The sequence below is a fragment of the Lathyrus oleraceus genome, chromosome 6 (genome assembly GCF_024323335.1).
Source record: "Lathyrus oleraceus cultivar Zhongwan6 chromosome 6, CAAS_Psat_ZW6_1.0, whole genome shotgun sequence".
NCBI lineage: Eukaryota > Viridiplantae > Streptophyta > Magnoliopsida > Fabales > Fabaceae > Lathyrus > Lathyrus oleraceus.
Window position 1 is genome coordinate 398852419 of NC_066584.1, and position 24309 is coordinate 398876727.

Sequence of the window (24309 nt, forward strand, 5' to 3'; positions counted from 1 at the left end):
TGGTTCAAAATGAAACATGTAATGAGTCAACGCAATAGGTGGATGAGTCGACTCATCCACCTTGTCCCAGGATTGAGTCGACCTATGACTCGGCCTATTCAGACCTGTGGCAACATGGTTCAAAATGAAACGGGTAATGAGTCGACACAACAGGTGGATGGGTCGACTCATTTTTTTCCCAGGATTGAGTCGACTTATGACTCGACCTGTTCAGACCCATGGAAACATGGTTTAAAATGAAATAGGTAAAAAGTCGATGCAACAGGTGGATGATTCGACTCATTTTATTTTCCCAAGATTAAATCGACTTATGACTCGACCTGTTCAGACCTGTGGCAACATGGTTCAAAATGAAACAGGTAATGAGTCGATGCAACAGGTGGATGAGTCTACTCATTTTGTTTTCCCAGGATTGAGTCGACCTATGACTCGACCTGTTCAGACTCGTGGCAACATGGTTCAAAATGAAACAGGTAATGAGTTGACGCAACAAGGGGATGAGTCGACTCATTTTGTTTTCTCGGAATTTAGTCGACCTAAGACTCGACCGATTCGGACCAGTGACAACATGGTTCAAAATGAAACAGGTAATGAGTCAATGCAACAGATGGAGGAGTTGACTCATTTTGTTTTCAGAGGATTGAGTATACCTATGACTCGACCTGTTCGGACCCGAGAGTTACACAAAATGGGATATGCATGAATGAGTCGGCCGTTCCAAGGCATGAGTCGACTCAAAGTTCTTAAACTGCCAAAAATGTGTTTATGAACCTAACGTACCAAATGAAATTCAACGACATCCAAAGAGACCATATTCCTCTATGATTTTTGTAGGTTATTTTTCCAAATAGACCATATCTTCACCCATTGAATTTCAAGTACTATAAGTTTTTTTCAACCTTTAGAATACATGTTTTCATTATATCTTACATGTTTTATTGCACAATAATACTAAATATGATATGTATTAACATTATTAGCTATTACATCAGACCAAAACTCATAAGATGACTCAAGTTTTGCTAATGATGACGTCTCTCCACCATATTCGACATCAGAGGCTAACCCATGTTACAATATAGGTACTCCAACTTTATTATCAGTATTTCTTATGATTTAATATATTGTTATATAATCACTGAGTTTTTTTTTTGGGTCCATATTATTATGATTTAGGTGATGACATGATTGAATGTAGACATTGTAAGGCATTGATGTGGTATCAAGAGAGAATGGAAAAACATAAACATGCAGCAAATCCTAAGTACCAATTATGTTGTGGGAATGGCAAAGTTGAACTATCTTTCTTGAAACATCCTCCAACCCTATTATCTTATTTACTATTCGATCATAATTCCAAAGATAGTAAGAATTTCCAATCTAATCTATGAACATACAACATGATGTTTGTGTTCATGTCACCCGATGCTAAATTAGACAACAAATTCAATAATGGGAGAGGTCGACCTACAATATAAATCCAAGGTCAAACTTGCCACCGCATTGGTAGTTTATTACCATCTGAAGGCCAAGCACCAAAATTTGCACAACTCTACATTTTTGATACAGAAAATGAAGTTGTTAATCGAATTGATGGACTATGGTTTGTATATAAATTCATAGCATTCAATTCTAATATATAGTTTTTTTACATACATAATAAAATTTTCCTTTGATTCTTAGGAACAAAAAAACATTGATCTTATAATTGTAAAAAATCTATCAGATATGTTGTACACTCTTAACACACATGCTAAGAGTTTCCGCATGGTAAGAGAGGGAGACTTAATCAAGGGAATGTGCGTAACTTGAAACTAATACTTATTGCAAACAGAGCTACAGATGGAAGAGTGTACAACCAACCAACTATTTTTGAGGTTGCTGCATTAATAGTTGGTGATGTTGACACGGCTAAAGAAAGAGACATTATTGTGCAGAGACAAGGGGGAACATCAAAACTTATTGATGAATTTCATGAGAGCTATTTGGCTTACCAATATCCTTTTATATTTCCATATGGAGAAGATGGTTATAGATCAAATTTCGTTCACCGTGATCTTTATATCTTCAAAAATAATTCAAGAAACATACTTACTATTCGAGAGTGGTTGGCTTTTCGAATCCAAATAAGAGGCAAAAAAGGAAAAACTCTATTGTCGTCTAGGAGATTGTTTCAACAATTTTTGGTTGACGGGTACACCATGCTAGAGGGTGAAAGATTGAAATGGCTTCGTAACAATCAATCCAAGCTAAGAGTCTCAAAGTATCGAAGTCTTAATGAAGAAGGAGACCAAAGTAATACACCTGGGTCAAGCACAGGAAAAACATTTATATTACCTTCATCTTATGTTGGTAGTAGGAGATTTATGGATCAATTATACTATGTTGGCATGGCAATTTGTAGTAAAGTCGGCTTCCCGGACCTTTTCATTACTTTCACATGCAATCCAAATCGGCCTGAAACTCAATGAGCTTTACTTCCTCTCAACTTGAAGCCACCAGATAGACCTGATATCATTGCTAGAGTTTTTAAAATGAATTTTGATAATCTTTTGGCTGATGTGACTAAGAAAGGTGTTTTAGGAAAAGTCTTGGCATGTATGCTCTGCTCTTGCTATTCTTTCAAACTACATCTCTTTACATAAACTTCTTTTTAGCCCGTATTCATTTTTTTCATTGGTTTAAATATATTCTTTCCTTTTTTATGCAGACATGTACACCATCGAATTCAGGTTTACCGAAGAAGGGATAACGGTTTTACAATTGAGAAGAATGGTATCATGCTTCATTCAGGTCATGTCGTGCCCCATAACCCATATTTTCTAATTAAATATGAAACACACATCAACATGGAATGGTGCAACCAAAGTACCTCTATTAAATATCTTTTCAAATACATCAACAATGGTTCAGATAGAATATCATCCGTTATTGTTCCAAGTGCATGTGGTCGTGAAGGGAATAATAATGAAATAAAACAATACCTTGATTGTAGATATGTTTCACCAAGTGAAGCATGTTAGAGAATTTTTTTTCATATTCTATCCATAGAAGGAAACCTGCGGTTGAAAGATTATTTTTTCACTTGGAAGGAGAGAACTCAGTCTAGTACAAAGACTTTGAACAAATTGGAAATGTCCTTTTAAAGGAGAGTGTAACTAAATCCATGTTTAAAGCTTGGTTTATGGAAAACCAAGTATGTGATGAAGCTAAACTATTGACATATGGATAATTTGTGTCCAAGTTTGTTTATGTCAAGAAAAAGATATGTTGGAGACCAAGGAAAAGAGGTTACACAATTGGTCGCCTAGTTTGGGTACCTCCAACAACTGGGGAGTTATACTATATGCGGATGTTGTTGACAGTTAAGCAAGGACCTACAAGTTATGATCATCTCAAAATTGTTGAAGTGTATAAACATGCAACTTTCAGAGAAGCATGTTTTGATATGGGGTTTCTACAAGACGTCAGAGAGTTCATTGAGGCAATAAAAGAAGCTTACAATTGGGGTTCTGGTGTATTTCTTCGAAAATTGTTTGTTATCATGTTGTTATCAGCTTCAATGAACCAACCAGATCATGTATGACGTAACACTTGGATATACTTATCAGATGGGATTTTATTTTACCAAAGAATTTTGTCTAACAACCCAGGTAATGCTAAACTTATATTCATCTACACACATAGCTTTGTCATTTGTTTCTTAATTTATTTACAAATATATTTCATCTCATCATTTATTTACTATAGATTTATCATTGTCTCCTGAAGAACTCCAACAACTTACTTTGATGGAAATCGTTACACAACTACAAAAAAACAAAAGGAGCTTGAAAGACTTTAAACCTATGTCATATTCAGAGCGTTATGTACTGGAATTCCTTGGCAACATATTGATTTATGATGAACGACAATATGATGTTGCCGCTTAGAAACTATTATACCAAGATTTGTTTCAAAAGCTAACAGGTATTCTGAAAATCAAATAATTATTCTTTTATTTCAATTTGAATTCATAATTTCTCATATAGACCTACATTTAAAACTAAATTGAATATGTCTACTTTAATTCTAAAACATTATTAGATTATCCGCCTTTAATGTGAATTTGTCGCATGAACAACAATATGAAATTATGTTATTGATTCTTGAATTACTCGCATGGCACATCATAAAAATTGTTGTTACTAAAAGCATTAATTCTTTTTCTACTTGTTCCTTAACTATTTTTATAATTCCATCTAAATCGATTCTTTATTTTTACTTATTATTTTCTTTTTTCTGAATTTCCTGTGATATTAGATGAATAACACAACATTCTTAAGGAGATCATGGTTGCAGTTGCTGAACAAAAATGAGGTGTGTTTTTTTTATATGGTTTTGGTGGTACTGGGACTTTCATGTGGAACACACTATCAGCAGCTTTACGTTCAAACCGCGACATTGTTTTGAATGTGGCTTCAAGTGGAATTGCAAGTCTAATTTTACCAGGAGGACGAACAACACATTCTAGATTCAAAATACCTATCCCATGCCTATAATCTTCTATTTGTAACATCGAGAGAAAAATCGGACCTTGCTGGGTTGTTGCAAATAACAAAACTAATCATTTGGGATGAGGCACCCATGGCAAACAAATTTTGCTTTGAATCTCTTGACAAGTCTTTAAAAGATATCATGGGTATTGATGATGTGCCTTGCGGTAGAATTTTTGGAGCCAAAGTTGTTATATTTGGTGGTGAATTCCGACAAATTCTACCCGTGGTTCCAAGAGGTACTAGGTCTGACATTGTACATTGTACAATAAATGCTTCATACATTTGGGACCATTGCAAAATTTTGACACTAACCAAAAATATGTGTTTGGGAATTGAGTCACTTTCAAACGATGTTGAAGACATTCGTAAGTTTTCTGAATGGATTTTACAAGTTGGTGATGGAAAAACATTTGAACCAAATAATGGATATGCTCAAATTCCGATTCCACCAGAGTTCCTACTAAATGATTATTTGGACCCAATCGACAAAATTGTTTCAAGTACTTATCCAAATCTCCTTCAAAATTTTACTGATACTACCTACCTACAGAGTCGAGCTATTTTGGCTTAAACTATTGAAATATTTGATGAAATCAATGATTACGTCACAAATCTTCTTTCAGGTAAAATTATTTATCTACTTTTGTCCCATTCTATTGTCTTATTTTTCCCTTTAAATCTTAATCAAAATACTCAACTATATAGGTGACACTAAGGAGGTTTTGAGTAGTGACTCCATTGACAAATCAGAAGCAAATGATAGTGATGGTTTTGAACATCTAACTCCTGAATTTTTTAACTGTTTGAAAACATCAGGCTTGCCAAATCATTCCGTGAAATTAAGAATTGGATCATGCATCATGTTGATACGGAATCTGGATCAATTTGAAGGCATATGCAATGGAACAAGATTGGCGGTTACTAGACTACAAAAGCACGTCATTGATGCCAAAATTATATCAGGTACACACATTGGAAATACTATTTACATACCAAGAATGTTTTTGTCTCCTTCTCAATCTCCTTGGCCATTCAAACTTATTCGAAGACAATTTCCCATTGTTGTTTCTTTCTCAATGACCATTAACAAGTCTCAAGACCAATCATTAGATTATGTTGGTTTATATTTTCCAAATGATGTATTCAGTCACGGACAACTATATGTAGCAATGTCAAGAGTCAAGAGAAAAGCTGGACTCAAAATATTGATTCATGACAAATACAAAAATCCTTTATCTAAAACAACAAATGTTGTCTTCAAAGAGGTTTTTCATAATATTGTGTAGAAATTCATATATTTTACAACTCTTTTGGTTTATTTTCCTTTATCTTAAACAACCTTATTATCAATCCAATAGGGGAAATTCCATTTCTTATTCTACTTTACTTATATATTAACAATTATAGTTTATTCCGTTCACTTTGTTATTAGAATTTGCTATTCATTTTTTTATCTTTAAATAGTTTATGAATGATACAATTATATTGTGTTTGCATCACATTCTTCTTCAATATTATATTAGACTAACATTCGGCTTCAATAGTGTATGGATGCTACAATTATATTGTGTTAACACTATCTTCAATTTTTGCTTCAATACATTTTGCTTCAATGTATTATGTTACAATTATATTGTGTTAGCACTAGCTTCAAATTCTACTTCAATATATTCTACTAAAAATCTATTCATATATATTTCAGCGTTTGATATATTCACATATTCTTGAACTGTAAAATCAATAGTTATTTCTCCAATTGATGACTACATAAATTTTTGGTACAACTTACTTACATGAAGCTTCAAAGTTGAAACATATATTTTATAAGAGTATATTTTTCACTTATATGAGAATGATATTTTACAGAGATTTGCATCAGTATATAAAGCTATAATACATGATGATAATTAAATAGAATTAGCTAGAGTGATGCCTAAACTATAGCTACTATTTGTTAACTACTTGACAGGATCAAATGCTAATAATAACCAATAACTCTCATTTAATTATTTGATGACCAATTCAAATTATTTCTTTCATTGGTCCATTACGCCCCCTCAAGATGAAGGTTCCATCAACGACCTTTATCTTGGACATGAGTTCAGTGAACTTGGTTGTGGGAAGTGGTTTAGTGAGTAAATCTGCCAGTTGATCCTTGGTAGACACATGTGTTACGATGAGCTTATTGGTTTGAACCTGTTCTCTGACAAAATGATAATCTAATGATATATGTTTCATTCTTGAGTGAAGTACAGGATTGGAACAAAGGTATGTGGCACCCACATTGTCACACAATAGTCGTGGAGGGTCATGTATGGGTATTCTTAGTTCATGCAGTAAGTTTTGGAGCCACATGATCTCAGTGGTAGCGGTAGCAACTGCACGATATTCAGCCTCAGTAGATGACCGTGCTACAGTTCTTTGTTTTCTTGAGAGCCACGAAATTGGGTTGCCTCCGAAGAAAATGATATAAGCTGAGGTAGATGTGCGATCATCATTGTTCCCACCCCAATCTGCATCAGAGTATGCTAACAAGTTGTTTGCAGCAGTTTTGTGTAGCATGAGACCATGATTAATGGTTAGTTTGATGTATCGAAGGATGCGTTTTAAGTGTTGTAGGTGAAGGGAAGTTGGTTTATGCATAAATTGGGACAATTTATTGATGCACTATGATAAGTCTGGACGAGTAAGATTAAGATACTGAAGTCCTCCTATAATTCTACGAAACTCCGTGGCATCGGTGGATGATGTACCATCGTGAAGTTGTAGCACTGCTGTGGAGGAAAGTGGTGTGGGAGATGGTTTCGCCCCCTCCATGTCAAACTTTTGTAAGAGGTCACGAATGTACCGGTGTTGAGAAAGAAAAATTCCAGAGCTTGTTGGTATGATTTTAATACCCAAAAAGTAGTGAGGTTGTCCCATATTTTTCAACGAAAATCGTTGAGATAGTGCCTTGATGAAGCTTTGAAGGAATGTAGAGTTGTTACCAGTGAGCAGCAAGTCATCTACATAGACTAAAAAGTAAGCCTTGGTATCACCCGAGTGATAAATGAACAAGGATGGATCACTTTTGCTTGTTTGAAATCCATATGCAATAATAAACTCCTTCAGAGAATCATGCCATGCTCTTGGTGCTTGCCGTAGGCCATAGATGGCCTTGTGAAGTTTACAAACATAGTTGGGATGTGTTGCATCTTTCATACCTGGCGGTTGGTCCATGAAGACCTCTTCTGTAAGAGCTCCTTGTAAGAATGCATTGTTCACATCTAGTTGGTGCATTGACCACTGATGAGAGATTGCTAAGGTAAGAATAATCTTAATTGTTTGTGGGCGAACAACTGGTGCGAATGTCTCCTTGAAGTCAATGCCAGGACATTGTGTGAAACCCTTGGCAACAAGACGTGCCTTGTAGCGAGCAATGGAACCATCACTATTTCTCTTGATACGAAATAACCATCTACATCCAACAATGTTTTGCCCTGCCTTAGGTGGTACAAGTGAGAATGTGCCATTTCTTATTAAGGCTTCAAATTTATCAGCAATTGCCTGACGCCAATGGGCATGTTTCATTGCCTCACGGATGTTTGAAGGTTCCAAATTCTCAGGTAGAGGGTGTTTTGATGCAGTATACATCCTTTTTGGCTTGAATATATTATTTTTCGACCTTGTGATTATTTGGTTTGTTTCAGTAGTAGGGGCTGTAGAGGTATTAGGAGTGACAAGAGGTGTAGTAACAAGAGTAGGTGGATGAGTATCATTACCTGACATTGTATTTGAAACCAAGAGATCCGCTTCTTCATGGGGCATAGCGGGTGACTCAAGTGGTGGTTGTTGAAGGATAGGTATGATGATATGAGGGGATTGTGGTATGTTGGGTATGCTTAGAGATGGTGGTGGTGTAGATTTGACAAGTTGGTTGTATGGAAAAATGTGGTCAAAAAATTTGACATGCCTAGAGGTGTATATTTTGTGATTTGTTGGGTCAAGACATAAATAACTGTATTGGGATTCTGCATATCCTAAGAATATGCAAGGTTGAGATCAGGGTTGAAGTTTATTTGAGACATAAGGTCGCAGCCAAGGAAAACAAAGGCATCCAAAGGAATGAAGATGTGATGTTGTTGGGCTTTTCTTGTGTAAGACTTGATATGGTGATTTCATGTTGAGGATAGGAGTTGGTAACCTATTGATTAGGTACACTGCTGTCTTGAACGCAAAGGACCAGTATTCGGGAGGTAGATTTGACATATGTAGTAAGGCTCTTCCAGTTTCAACTACATGTCTGTGTCTCCTTTCAGCTGGAGCATTGAGTTCAGGTGTATGTGGTGATGTGGTGAAATGAGATATGCCATGTGTGTGGAGAAATGATTTTAGTTTGATGAATTCTCCTCCATTATCAGAGTGCAATGAAATGATTTTTTCTTTGAAGTAGTTTTCAGCAAGATTTTTGAATGTGGGAAATACATTAGAGACATCAAATTTATTTCTTAATGGATAGAGCCATACATATTTGGTGAAGTGATCAACAAGAAGTAAATAATAGGAGAAACCATCTAAAGACTTGATGTGGGGTGGACCCTATACATCAGTATATATAAGTTCTAATGGTTTTTGTGTTTTGATACTGGAAATGGAAAAAGGTAATTTGTGACTCTTAACACTATTACATGATAGACAAGGTTGTTGGTGGCTCTTTATTTTGTGAGATGGTAGGAGATGTCTCAGTATGCGATTAGATGGTTAAGAAAATTTGATATTAGAAATTATCCTTTGTTCTCATTTTACATAACCATTTGATAAGACGGTGAAGATTGATGGAAACTTGATAACAATTTAATTATGGCCAGCGATAAAGCCATGACATCTCAAGATTCTCAAACAAATGAAAAAAGTGAAACAGGGTTGACATTTCTTAAAAAATGTAGAGGATTTCGCATTATCCTTTGTTTAGTATTCTATTCCTGGATTATAATAAATAGAGGGCAACATCTATACAGAGGATTTTGTTTATTTATAACATATTTTGCATGGTACAAAATAATTTTAGCATTTCAATTCAAATGTATAATTTAATAAATAAATGATTTTACCCGTGCAGATGCATTGGTCTTCTACTAATTAAGAATATCAGTACCAAATTAAATTCAAAAGTATCAGAATACCTAACATCCATCGATCTTATAAAATAAGGGGACCAATATTATAAGCCTAATATATATTTTATAGTTAAAGAATATTATTACAAATATTAGTACAAGTGTAATAAATTTCTTAAACTATTGTCTCAATGTTTTTGAGCATCTCATAATCATAAGAATACTTTTGAAATACAGATATTTAAATGTTTACGTATTTCTATTCTTATGAATTACCAGATTGTTATAATTGACAAGTGGTATCATTATATTTTTTAATTTTAATTTTTAGTTATTTATTAATTAAAACATCTCATTATTAATATTGTAATATTGTAGAGACTATTAAAAAAAATCTTTACTAATATAGAGTTTTTCATAAATAGAATAGCTCATACACAATTTTTTATCGAAGTATTTTAAACTCATATTTAAATGTTATTTATAATTAAAATAAAAGATATTTTTTTTCTTTCAAAAATTGTGTTTTGTTTTATTAAGAATTCATTTATTAAAATTTGAACTAAGTTCTAAATTGTGTAAGACAACTATGATCTCTTAAATATAAATAAATATATTTTCTTCAAATTTATTAAAATGTCTTATATATGATATGATAGTTATTTAATGAATCTGACAAAAAAAATACTTCTACTTGTTTATATATGAGATGCTAATATGGTATTTTATTTTTCAAATTTATGAAATTTGACTAATATATTATTTTTTTAAAGTTTTTAATTTATAAATATTAATAACTTATTTAAATAAATATAAATAATAATAATAATAATAATAATAATAATAATAATAATAATAATAATAATATTGACTTCTGGATCAAAGAATTATACCGATATTACTATTAATATTAAAATTATTAATAATTTATACTCTCTCAAATGAAATTGTAGATCTATTTGTTTTAATTATCTAAAATTATTTTTGATATAAATAATTTGTAGACCATTCTTTACAAACTTAAAAAAAAGCATTCCCTTTATTTTATTATAAATGTTTATTTTACAGCATTTTTTGTTTTAAATAATTTGTCACTTAAAAATATTAATCTAATATATATTATTATTTTTATGAATATTTTATCGTTTCCTATCATTTTGACAAGAAATAATTTACTTTTAAACTCAATAAACAACCAAAGTATCACATATATATATATATATATATATATATATATAATATATTATATATAATATATATATTATATATATATATATATATATATTAATATATATATATATATATATATATATATATATTATTACTTAATAATCTAAAAAACTTTATTTTATAAAAAAAAATTAAAAGTAGTATTATTTATTGTATTTTATCTTTTTTAACGATTTTATTAATAAGAGTGTTTTACTAAATAACATTTATTTTATTACTAAAATTAACACAGTTAAATATATTATTTTATAAAATGTAAAACTCAAGAAATAGAAGTATAAATAATGTTTGATAAAGCTTTTAAGTTGAAAATTGCATATTTGAAATAGTTTTATGAAAAATATGGTTAAAAACATAAATATACATAATAAATTAAATTTTAACTTAAATTTTAGTTTTAAAATTAACTTTAAAAACCAACTACCAACAACCTAAAACCGACAACCACTCCAGATAGGTCATACATTTTTTTTACTACATAACTGCAATCCTATTATACATAAATATTATATTTTTAAATTTATTAAATAATTAATTTATTTGACCTTAAATATAAACCTAATATATAAAACAATGACTAAAAAAGTAATATTTATTATTGATGGTAAAAGAAAGAATCAATATAATTAAAAAATGATTAATGCAAATGAAAAGTAATTTAAATTAAATTTTAAAAAGAGTCTTTATTTAAGAATAATAATAATATAATAATGAATTTAATTGAAATTTACTGACAGTGTAAAGATAATCGCATGTAAAATAATCCTAACGGATGATTGTGATGTATTGACAGTTTAAAGATAATCGCATGTAAAATAATCCAAACGGATGATTGTGATGTATTGACAGTTTAATTGATATTTTACACTGTCAGTTAATCATAATCATTGATTTTTTTTTTAGAGAAATTTGACTTTTTCTATAATCGCATGTAAAATAATCCAAACGGATGATTGTGATGTATTGATAGTGTAAAATTTTTTACACTAATAATGCATAACAATTAATCTCTATAATAAATAGTAACCTGATTTCATTTTAGGTATTTAATTTTAGGTATTTAGTCCATATTAGGTATTTAGTACACAAAAAAAGCAAAAATATGTTAGGTATTAGTCCATATTTTATACTAATTACATCAACTTTCTTTAACCAACTCTTAATAAAATAATAATTCACTAATTTAATTTTTGTGTGTCTCCATTGATTAGAAATAAATTGTCCATGTCCATTTTATAAAAGGGAATATCCTAAATTATCCTCTATATGTAACTAAATACAGTAAAGAGAATACTTTATGTACAAACTCACTCAATTTTTACACTATAAATCTACTCAATCAGCTTCTCCTTTTCAGCAAATAATTGATCACAAGATATTCTCTTCATTATAGTAAATCACTTTACAATTATTTGTAATTATTTCATATTGTAATCATGTATTCATGTTTTCTTTTAACATTGAAAAAAAAGTCAAAAAAAAATATTGAATTCTTATTTCATCATTCACCTCATCTTTACAAACTAAAATATCAATGTCCCATTAAGAAAACTCAAACTCACAGATACAAACACAACTAAATGCTTAACTAGTGATGTTTGATAAATTTAAATAAGTTTAATTCTCATCTCCACCTATGAGTAGAAACAAAACTATAGGGGGTCCATGCCAGCAACATGCAATAGCAATGGCTATCTCATAATCTATATCAATATAAATGTACGGCCATGATTATGTTAGGCACCTGCAACGAATAACATGATTGTAATAATTTAACTGCTAAAACAGTTCCTTCTGTTATGTTTTTCGTGAATCTTCACAGAGAAAGTAAATTAGAGAGAGAGAGTAGAAAAGCTTGAAGCTGTATAAGAGACATCAGTGTCTCTAGTAGAGTGTGTTTGTCTTGTGAGAGAGAGAAAGTAAAGTACGTGTACCTACTTTACTTGTTCTTTTTTCTGTCACTCCTTTTTCATAGGTTTTCACTTTCTTTTGTTTTTAAAAAAAAAATAAAAAAACAATAACTGTCGTTCATGTTGTCAAATTCCTGATTCTTGATTAATGTTCTTTTTGGTTGTTTTTTTGTTGTGTTTTTTGTTCTTTTCTTTAAAAGTTTTGTAGTGAAAGTGATTAGATTCTGTCATAGGTTATTCTGACCTCTGAGTTAGCTTTTGAAATTCAAACTATGCAGTTTGTATTTTGAATAAACCAATTAATCCAGATCCAGATTTTGTGTTTTTTTTGTTGTAATTTTGGATTTTTTTTGTGTGAAGGTGAATAGTTGGTGAAGATGATGAATAACTCAGTAGTTTCAGACAACAGTTTTATTATTGAAAGTGAAGAAGAAGATGATAAGGATTTTAACGATGGAAATGTTTCTGATTCGTCTAATTACTCGAATGAAAATCCGCCACAGAGGAAACCAAGTTCTTATAACCCTTCATGGCCACAGAGTTACAGGTTAATAATACTAGTTGTTTCAATTCAAGCAGGTTTTAAATAATGGTCGCGGTCTCGTAGAGACTTTCGCGATTTCGGTCGATACAGATGTTGTGACACTGATTGCAGTCGTAGTGGTGTGAATTTGTGAATTAACCAAAATTTGTTCTTTAACATAAAACAGAGAATTATGGTATCAGTATCAGCACCTTTCGATACTGTTTTATGGTGGCCGATTTCGGGGACTTCAAGTGCTTAAAATGAATACTTATGTTGTGTTCTTGATATTGATATTGCAGGCAATCAATTGATCTATACAGTAGTGTACCGTCGCCCAATATTGGATTTCTGGGAACTTCATCAGTTTCAAGATTAAGCAGTTCCTTCCTTTCTACATCTCTAACAAGGAGGCACACTCCAGAATCACTTCCTTCCGCTGCAAAGCCTCTGATACAACAGCAGATAGAAGATGAGCCACAACAAAGACGGAGCTCTCACACCTTGCTTCCGCCTTCTGCTAGAAGGTCGTCTAGTCTTAAGAAAGACTCTAAGGTTTCTCATGAAGTTCCTTCTGGCCATTGCTCTTTCGGACAGGCTGTGCTTAATGGTAACGAATTTATCGAGCCGTGCTAGCTCTTGCTCTTTTAGTACAGATTTTGTTCAATTTGAGATATGTTGATTTCACAATATGCCCATTTATGGATTTTGGACTAAATTGCAGGCATAAATGTTCTTTGTGGAGTAGGGATCCTTTCAACCCCTTATGCTGCTAAAGAAGGTGGATGGGTAGGACTTTCCATCTTGTTCATTTTCGGAATTCTTTCCTTTTATACCGGATTGCTCCTGCGTTCTTGCTTGGACAGTGAACCTGGTCTTGAGACATATCCTGACATTGGCCAAGCTGCTTTTGGTACTGCCGGACGTATTGCCATTTCAGTAAGTCGATCTTTATACTCATCTTTATGCTTTCGTCTTTGGTGGTTGCAGTGGTGTCTAATGTCAATTTCCTATGATTTCTCCTTTTTTTGTGGTTGCAGATAGTATTGTACATCGAATTATATGTAAGTACATCTTCCTTCGCTCAATTAGTACGAGATAGACGTGATCCATGATACCTTTTTCTATGTTTCAGTCTTAAATTTCGAGCTTGTAAAATTTGGAATCTACGAATTTTTCTCATACCTTGGATCATAAGTTTTGTTCGTAAAAACTATGTTGTCACGCAGGGCTGTTGCATTGAGTATATAATTTTGGAAGGCGACAACTTGGCTTCGTTGTTTCCAAATGCATACTTAAATTTAGGTTTAATCGAGTTGAATCCGAGAACACTCTTTGCTGTGATTGCCACCTTGGCTGTTCTTCCTACCGTTTGGCTCCGCGACCTTAGCATTCTTAGTTACATTTCAGGTAACACTTATTTTGCACAAATAATCACTTAATTTTTGGTTAATATTCAACCTTATTATAACCACTTATTTTCCTATCTGTGATAGCCGGTGGAGTTATCGCATCCGTTTTAGTAGTTCTGTGCTTGTTATGGGTCGGTGTTGAAGACGTTGGCTTTCAACGCTCGGGGACAACGCTCAATCTTGCAACTCTACCTGTTGCTATCGGTCTTTACGGCTACTGTTATTCTGGACATGCTGTGTTCCCAAACATTTACACATCCATGGCAAATCCAAACCAATTCCCTGCAGTACTAGTAGCATGGTAAACCAAAGATCATCTTTAGCCATGGTTTATAATTCTCGTTTTGAATCTATCTAATACAATGTATGATTTTTTATCGTAGTTTCGGAGTTTGTAGCTTACTGTATGCTGGAGGCGCTGTTATGGGATACAGAATGTTCGGAGAAGATACACTCTCTCAATTCACTCTTAACCTGCCACAAGATTTGGTTGCAACCAAGATTGCTGTCTGGACTACGGTAATATACAATTCTACATTCTATTGCAGATATTTTCTCGGTCGAATATACTTCAGAAATTACATCTTTAGGAACTGAACCATTTAGTTGTCTTATAAACCGTATATATCTAACATTATTTTCTGCTACCTTTATTCTGCAGGTGGTTAATCCATTTACCAAATATCCTTTATCTGCACCGCGTGAATACATTTCGTTTCTTTTTCATTCTCTTGATAGAGTATTCTTACATAGCAGATGATGAAATATCATTTTCCTTAACTAGCATCGATACGTATGCATTGACTATGTCTCCGGTGGCGATGAGTCTTGAAGAGTTGATACCATCAAACCATTCCAAGTCTTACCTGTTTTCCATTTTCATCAGAACCGGCCTTGTGTTTTCCACCCTTGTTATTGGTCTCTCAGTTCCCTTTTTCGGTAAGTCTTAATCAATCATTCGAACTGTAATGTGACATAGTTGTAATATGTTATCAATATGACGCATCTGATGATCTGTTGCAGGTTTGGTAATGTCGTTGATTGGATCTTTACTTACAATGATTGTAGTAAGATTTCTTAATTTTTTCTGTTATTGCTCATAGAGTTATTGATCTTATCATTTTACTGATTAATATCAACCTTGTTGACAGAGTTTGATACTACCATGTGTTTGTTACCTAAGAATCTTGCGAGGCAAAGTCACGCGATTACATGTATAGCTCGAACTAATTCTAAAAACTACTTGTATAGTTATGATGAACTATAGTTGACTCAACTTTCATTTTGTATGTTTACAGTCAGGACTTTGCGTTTCGATAATTATAATAGGCGTTGTGTGTTCGTCGGTTGGAACGTACTCAGCGCTCGCGGAGATTGTTAAGAGTTTGAGTGGATGAAGTTTTGCGTAGAAGATGAAATTTGTTTGCTAGTATCTCTACCCTTTTCAATATTCTATCTGTTTTGATTATCCCAATTTTGAGTTGAGTTTTTCGCTTGTTTTGTGGCTTTTTCATTCTGTTACTGTTATTTGTTGTTACCATGTTATAAAAAGTTTTGCTCAGGTTTGAAGTGTTGGAAATATAGATTATTCATGATTTTTGTTTTAGTTGAAAATGTGTATCATCATATCTTGATAAAGATCTCCAATTCTTGACCATATAATATGCATCTATAGTCTTGGATTGTGAAAGGAATGAAAAGTGTATAAAATACAAAAATGTGTTGGCTCACAAGAGCACCTTAACTAAAAAAAAGTGCGAACGATACTCGAGTTTGATAATTCTTGGATTTTCTGGATATCACGGGAGAGTATCCATTTTAGATTTTAGATCGACGAGAGGTGTATTCCCGGAGACCCTATATTGAAGCGAAGATTTTGCACCATTGAAATACACAAAGGCAAGATGGGAAAATGTATTCATTTTGGTGTGTTGTGTTTTTTTTTTAAGAACGTGGGATGATACATCTCATATTTATACAAGTTTTAGATCAATTTGGATCTTAAAAACAATATTCTATCATTAGAGCATATTTCATATATGCATATCCAGACACGCTCTATTTTTTCATAAAATAAGGGTTTTTACGGAGATGCACATCCGTAAAATCCCTTGTTTAGTTATTTTTACAATTAAAATGAGATGTGCCCGGAGTTGCATATCTGAAATCACCCCATATAGCAGTGTTCAAACAAAATCAATATATATGCATGGCCAAATTTTGAGACAGAAAAAGTGTCTAAAAATTATCCCCTAAATTCTATAACATTTATATAGAATATACATGTCTTAAATTGTATCGAGATTACATTATTGACAATATTACATACAAAATGAGTTACATTGTTAGATAAAAACTAAATGTATCAAAACATGTGTCATCATCTAAATCTATATCTATTGGTGGTTCCTTCTTTGACCTTTCCTTATTTGATTCTCTTTCAATGTCGCTCAACTTGGTAAACTCTTTTATCCTTTCCACAAAATGATTTGGCCAAGTTTCAGCCTCTTTTGTGAAATGTGTCATCCACTTCGATGATGTCTTTGGTATAGGACACCCCAGTTTCAAAGAAGCTTGAACAAAATGTTGTGTTTTTGAAAGCCACCTAATATACATGATGCATATAGATGGATTTTGAGGTGGTCTACTCCGAAGTGAAAAAAATATTTCTGAGAAATCATATCGTGTCAAATCAATAAACACCCTATAATAAGCACTTGCTATAAGATGTCCCATTTCAGGGAAGCACGTCTATTTTTCAAACGGTGTCAAACCACTAACACAAGGAACAAGAGCATTAAAAAGTACATCGTATTTTTTCTCTCATATAACGATGTGTATGATTCCTTATGTGTTATCAGTTCTTGTATAAGCTGATGGCAGACAAATAGGTGGATCTCCTCTCCTTTACAAAGCAAACCTAAAAGAGCTCTAAAACCACAGTTTCCATCACATTTAACATCTACAATACGTTCAATGTATTTGTGCATAAAAAGCAGCATATCTTCAATGTGGATGGTTTTTGGTAACCATGGTGGGAGAATGGTTTGCTAATGCGAGCACCCTTGAAAATAATTTTTTTAGATTTAGGAGTTGGGGAATATGAAAAATGTGTCTCAACATGTTCAAAGTAAGAAGTAGACCATCTCGTAGAATTGTCACTCTCGATCGGTTTGACCTTTTTAGGGGCATCATTCGTTTTAACCGGTGCCGAATATGGCTTCAAATTTGTGGTTTTCGGATAGGAAATCTTCCTCAATTACTCTATGATGTGCAATTTCTTGTTGTCATCAGCTTTCATGAATCTCTCTTGGATCACTTCTCACTCGATTAAGATAAATATGTTTGATTTATCATCCTTCGTCACACCATCATCATCATCAAACCAAAGTCTTTTCTAGTGAGTGTAAATCACATCAAACCTGTCTTTTTCTCACCCACGTGCGATTATAAACCTTTTCTTAAAAGAACATTGTTTAGTCCATTCTACCGCGAAACAAACAAACACTTAAGTCTCTCATGCGTGAGCATACAAGCTAAATGTTTAAACCACTAGAATGTGAGCTAAACATTCATTCATTAAAATCAATCAACCAATACTCATTTACTACCAAGAACTATATAGCTTTGAGTTTTCCATCGCACCTAAAGATACATAGGAGCGAGATTCAATGTCGTACGTCAAGTACTATAACAAAAACACCAAAAATATCTTTTGTCTTTTCCAGAACTACATCACTTTGAATTCCTCATTATACCTGAGGATGCGTAGGAGCAAAACCCGCAATCTTGTCAAGCACCCTAATAAAAACATTTTTGCGACCCATTTTATTTTCCTTTTGCACTCTTTATCATTCAAAGAAAATAATTAATGTAAGCTAATATTCAATCGCAAATTTAACTAAAAGATTCCCGTTATGTACAACGGACGTGAGGGTGATAATACATTCCCCTTGTGTAATCGACTCCTAAACCCGAATTTGGTTGCCACAATCATCTTCTCTTTTAAAGGGTTTATCGATATTTTCCATTTCCTCTTTTAGAATAAATAAAGTTCAGTGATGAATCTGTTCGAATCATCATTTTTTCCATAAGCGCGTGAACACCTTCGCGAAGGATCGTATTTTTTCGAGATGCGAAAACATGCTCTGGTGAACCACACGACAACGATAATGAAATATTCATCTTCCTTCATTTCTTGGAACGTCCAATCTTCAACATAAATCATTTCTTGGTCTCTTCCTCATCTTTGAAGTACAGTACATTATCTTTTTGTGTCTGTTGTTCATTATTCATTGCTCATTGTTCATTTCTTGGTATCTCTCTCGCATTGTGGTGAGGTTTTCCTTTATATTGTGTGAATTTTTTTTTTTTGCAATTGGATTACTGTGTGTTTTGTTTTTATTCATATTTTATGATGTTTTTGTTGTTATAAGGTTGTGTGATGTTGTCATGTGTCATGTTCTTGCACTGTGATGTTTTTGTTGTTATGAGGCTATGTTTTTGTTTTTGTTTTCTTCTTATAATTCTATTGCAAATGAAGAAAGAAATGTGGCTATGAATATACTTTAGGTTTTGGTTTTCCTATTCACTAATTTGCTTGCTTTGTTGAAACAAATGCTATCAGAAGATAACAATTTGCTGAATCATTGTTATGAGGCCAAAAAGATATTATGTCCAATGGGTTTGGAGTATATCAAAATACTTGCATATCCTAATGGTTGCATATTATACATGAAAAAGTATGAAAATTTGGATCAATGTTCGCAATGTGGTGGGCCGCACTACAAGTTGAAGAACAACAATGGTGATGACAATGATAATGTTAGCATGAAGCACCCTCCTACTAGAGTGTTATGGTACTTGTCAATAATTTCAAGGTTCAAGAGACTTTTTACTAATGCAAATGATGCAAAGAATATTACATGGCATGCAAATGGAAGAAAATATGATGGAAACATTCGACATGTAGCTCATTTTTTGCAATGGAAGAAAATTGATTAGTTGTTTCTAGATTTTGGCTTTGACCCAAGAAACCTTAGACTTGGGATTACCACACTATATATAAAAAGGAATAGAAAAGTTTTTCGAGTTTTTGAATGGTATTAAAGCTCCCCAAGGTTACTCATCAAACATCAAGAAACTTGTATCATGAAAGATCTCAAGTTAATTGGCTTAAAGTTTCATGATTGTCATGTCTTGATGTAACAACTTCTACTAGTGTTTATCCATGACATCCTTCCAAAAATTGTAAGAGTAACTATAACTAGATTGTGCTTATTATTAAATGCTATATGTAATAAAGTTCTTGATTTCAAAAAATTAGATGAATTAGAAGAGGAGGCTACAATAATCTTGTGTCAATTGGAGATGTATTTTCCTCCATCATTTTTTGACAATATGGTTCACTTACTTGTTCATCTAGTAAGGAAAATAAATTTTTTTATTCCAGTTTATTTAAGGTGGATGTATCGAATAGAGCGATACATGAACATATTTAAGGGATATACAAAGAGTCATCACCGACTGAAAGCTTTGATCGTTGAAAGGTACATCACAGAAGAAGCTGTTGAATTTTGTTCAAACTATTTGTCGGAAAAAAAAGTCTATATGAATTCTATAGTCTCATCATGCTAATAGATATAAAGGTAGAGGTACTCAAGTTTTAAATGTTAAGTTAATGGCTCAGGATGTAGTTCTTGAAGCACATTTCTATATATTGAGTAATCTTAATGAAGGTCAACCTTGCATAGCTACTCACAAAAAGAGTTATGAAGAAAAAATATTCTTGAATGAGTGACAAGTGGTTGTTGACAGAGCATAACAAGAAATTCATAAGTCGGTTTAATGAAAAGATTTCAAATGATGATAGTGCATTCAAGATAATTAAATGGTTATCATACCTGCCAAAATTTAATGTGATTACTTGGATTGCATACGACATTTATACTTTTTCCTTTTATAAAAAAGCAAAAGATGATCATAGTACAATGCAAGACAATAGATTTATGGTTGAGGTCGAATCCATGTATTTATCTAGTTCAAAAGATAAAAATTCTATATTGGCATCTAAAGCGTTCTATGGTGTCATTGAGGAAATTTTGGAGATTGATTATGTTATTTCCAAAGTTCCTTTATTTAAATGCAAGTGGATTCTCAATAATAATGGTGTATAAATTGATGAGTTAGGATTCACACGGGTTGGCCTTGGTAAGACAACTTATATAACCGAACCATTAATCACGGCTACTAAAGCAAAACAGTTTTTTTTATGTGACATACCCTTCAAACTTATCGAGAAGATGGTCAATTATTCTCCAAGGAAAATACATTCCTCATACTGATGAAAATTTTGATACTCCTTTCACTCCTTCTTACGCAACACAAGTGCCTACTTCATATGAAGAAGTTGATAGAGGTGATGTGCATGCTATTTGTAACGATCATCAAGAAGGCATATGAGAAAATTAACAAGTAAATATTTTTTAATATTTATTCATAATTTATTGTAAGTTATAATTTCTAAGGTTATTTACTAACAAGTATTATTATTTGAAATTATAGGTATTTAAAGTCAAGACATCAAGAGACGAGACACCAAGATACTATTATTTGATGTAAAGATGTGAAATTGTAAGTTGTTTTGTGTCATTTTGATTTTGATGTAATATACAATCTTTGGCTCTTAATGCAATTTTGTCCTTGATGTAATACAAATTTTGGTCTGATACGATTCACAAATGGGTGTATTGATGTTTCTAGTCTGATACGATTAAGAAAAGTTCGGGTTAAAAAATTGGGAGTTCTGTAAAATAAGAAAATATATATTTAAAAAAACAAATAATTTCACAACGGTTGTTTAATACAACCGTTGTTATAGGTAGAGCACTATCCAGAATAATAAATTCCAAAAATGGCATTGATGGGTATCGAACTCATGACCTATGAATAATTTCACAACAGTTGTTTAATGCAATTGTGGTTATAGGTAACACACTTTCTAGTTTACTACAATGGGCAATAGACAGTGGTTGCAAATAACACACTTACAACCACACACTACCTAACAAATGACGTTTAACCGTCATTATATGTTTTTTCCAACCGTTGTCATATGTGTTTTTCGTAGTAATGGAAAATCTAAAACACCGGACCGAAGTCCTAACACCGGACCAAAGTCCCAACCTAACTCCTAAATATATGATGCATGATACTTCAAACAAATGCAATCTTCCATTTGAACCTCAAAAACCCCAAAATTTAACACCGCTGGTTAAGGCTAACACTGGTTCTTGCAAACCTAATAACATTGTCAATTAGGCTAAAACACCGGCTCTGTCAAACCTAAACATAATCAACACCGGTTCATATCGAATCTCATGGTATTAACATGATCAATCACATTACACCTTTGTATCACATCAACGTTGGACTTACATCCTAACTTTACTAACTTAACTGTATAACTATTATCACGATATTGAACTAAATTCATAAAATTTGAAAACTTGTTTCACATGACCCTTTATCAAGGCAGTAACTCATACCTTACAACATTCACAACTTAGGTTACACGTATTCATTGAAACACTAGACTTACGTCTCCAATATTATGCCACCTACACAATTAATATTTTATAATATAATTCACACATTTAAAACCTCATGAGACATTACCATAAGATAGATCAATTTGTTAGTTTTTCAACACTTCAAATTGCGCCTCAATCGGAGTCGCGAAACTCAAGTTATGTGATTTCCAATTCTGTATTTTCTTACACAATCAGTGGTAACCGGTTACCACATATGTGTAACTGGTTACAAGCACAACAAATAGCATAGAAACTCATTTTTCTCACGGGTAACCGGTTACAAACTGCTAGTAACCAATTACCATTGCATCCAAAGTCCAATTTCACTTGTTTTTCACATGAATTTCATTCGTAAGCCCAATTTCTTCAACCTAAACCTAACCCAATTCAATTTTAAACATATACTATTATAGTTAAACACCTTATACCATTGGTTTAACATCCATTTCTTTGATAGAATCAATTATCAATAACATCATATCATCAATATAACCTCGACACAATATCAACATATCAGGATTACAAAAACTTACATATCATGGCATGAGATTAAACTACAAGTATCACACATAGTTATCACAAACATGGAAAGTTTTGCTTAAAACCTTGGAATCTCATATTCATCATTAGTCAACATAGACCTAACATGGGTTAAGGGAAACCCTGTTATCTTATTGACAAAATACCGATTATAGAATAATCTCCCCCTTACCTCGATTATGCAAAAATTTCTTGAGTTATTGGTGATGAGAGAACCCTCTCCTTGCACAACTTTCTTCTAGGATTTGCCTCCTTTCTTTTTCTATATATAAAAAAATACGCAGGATTTTTCCCGTTTCTCATTCTCTCCCCTTTTTCAAACAATTAGTCCTTATTTATTTATAATTCTATTTAACTCCCTTGATTTTTTCCAGCTTTTTCATCCCTTGACTTCCCACAAACCTATGATTTTCCAACTCCCTCTTTATTCTTATTAATTTTCCACTAACCCTTAATTTCTGAGATAATTCTAACCATTCATATTTCGATTATTTTTAATAATTCCTTACTAATAAATTCAACATTTATATTATATTTTCCTAAATGAGAACATAATAATATCAAATCATTAAACGCACCAAAAATCGAATTTAAGGAATAAAATCTAAATAAATTATTTGGGGTGTTACAGTTATTCCACACTTATTGAATTTTTGTTTTGGAATTTTTTTACCCGAGATGAACAAATCTGGATAAGGCTCCTTCATATGGATCTCTAGCTCCCAAGTCATGCTACCCTCAACGAGTCTTCTCCACATAACCTTAACCAAATGAATTTCCTTTCCTCTTAAGTTTTTTACCTCTCGATCTTCAATTTGCAAGGGTGATGCTTTATAAGTTAGGTTATCTCTTATTTGCACATGATCTAATTGAATCACATGAGATGGGTCAGGAAGATACTTACGAAGTTGAGAGACATGGAAGACACTATGGAGGTTTGAGAGAGATGGGGGTAATGCAACATGGTAGTAACCTTTGCTGACTCTTTTAAGAATTTGATAAGGACCAATAAAACGAGGAGTGAGCTTTCGAGACTTCAATACCCAACCAACCTTAGTCATCGGAGTGACTCTCAAGAACACATGACCTCCTTCCTAAAATTGTAGGGCTTTTCTTTGCTTATCATGATAACTCTTCTACGTGCTTTACTACACCCTCATCTTTTCTTGAATCATCTTAACCTTTTCGGTAGTCTGTTGCACTATTTTAGGTTCTAGCACAATGTTTTCACCGAATTCATACAAAAATAAGAGTGTTCTACACCTTTTACTATATAAGGCTTTAAAATGTGCCATTCTGATACTAGAAAGGAAACTATTATTATAGGTGGACTCAATCAGTGGAAAGTAACTATTCGAACTACCTCCTTGCTTTAGAAAACAAGCTCTGAACATAACTTCCAAGGACTAGATAGTTCTTTCCGTTTTACCGTCTATTTGTGAATGAAGCAGAACTAAATCTTAGCTTG

General features: G+C 32.7%; 2 protein-coding genes across 3 annotated transcripts; one reads left to right on the forward strand and one right to left on the reverse strand.

The window, feature by feature from the left end:
- The first annotated feature begins 12423 nt into the window (after positions 1–12423).
- LOC127092046 (amino acid transporter AVT1C) lies at positions 12424–16315 on the forward strand. Of its 2 annotated transcripts, none has more exons than XM_051030824.1 (13): positions 12424–12583; positions 13135–13321; positions 13600–13907; positions 14022–14236; positions 14338–14361; positions 14527–14707; positions 14794–15010; positions 15093–15228; positions 15371–15390; positions 15503–15648; positions 15733–15776; positions 15861–15923; positions 16008–16315. In XM_051030824.1, exons 2-13 carry the CDS (start codon positions 13152–13154, stop codon positions 16104–16106), a joined length of 1623 nt encoding a protein of 540 aa, XP_050886781.1. In that variant the 5' UTR covers positions 12424–12583; positions 13135–13151; the 3' UTR covers positions 16107–16315. The 2 variants fall into 2 exon arrangements, with proteins under 2 accessions (XP_050886781.1, XP_050886780.1); XM_051030823.1 differs by having other exon boundaries at positions 12550–12788.
- Positions 16316–23431: 7116 nt separating this feature from the next.
- Positions 23432–23902, reverse strand: LOC127095842 (uncharacterized). The gene has a single exon (XM_051034473.1). The coding sequence runs from the start codon at positions 23900–23902 to the stop codon at positions 23432–23434; it is 471 nt and encodes a 156-aa protein (XP_050890430.1).
- Between the last annotated feature and the right edge of the window lie 407 nt (positions 23903–24309).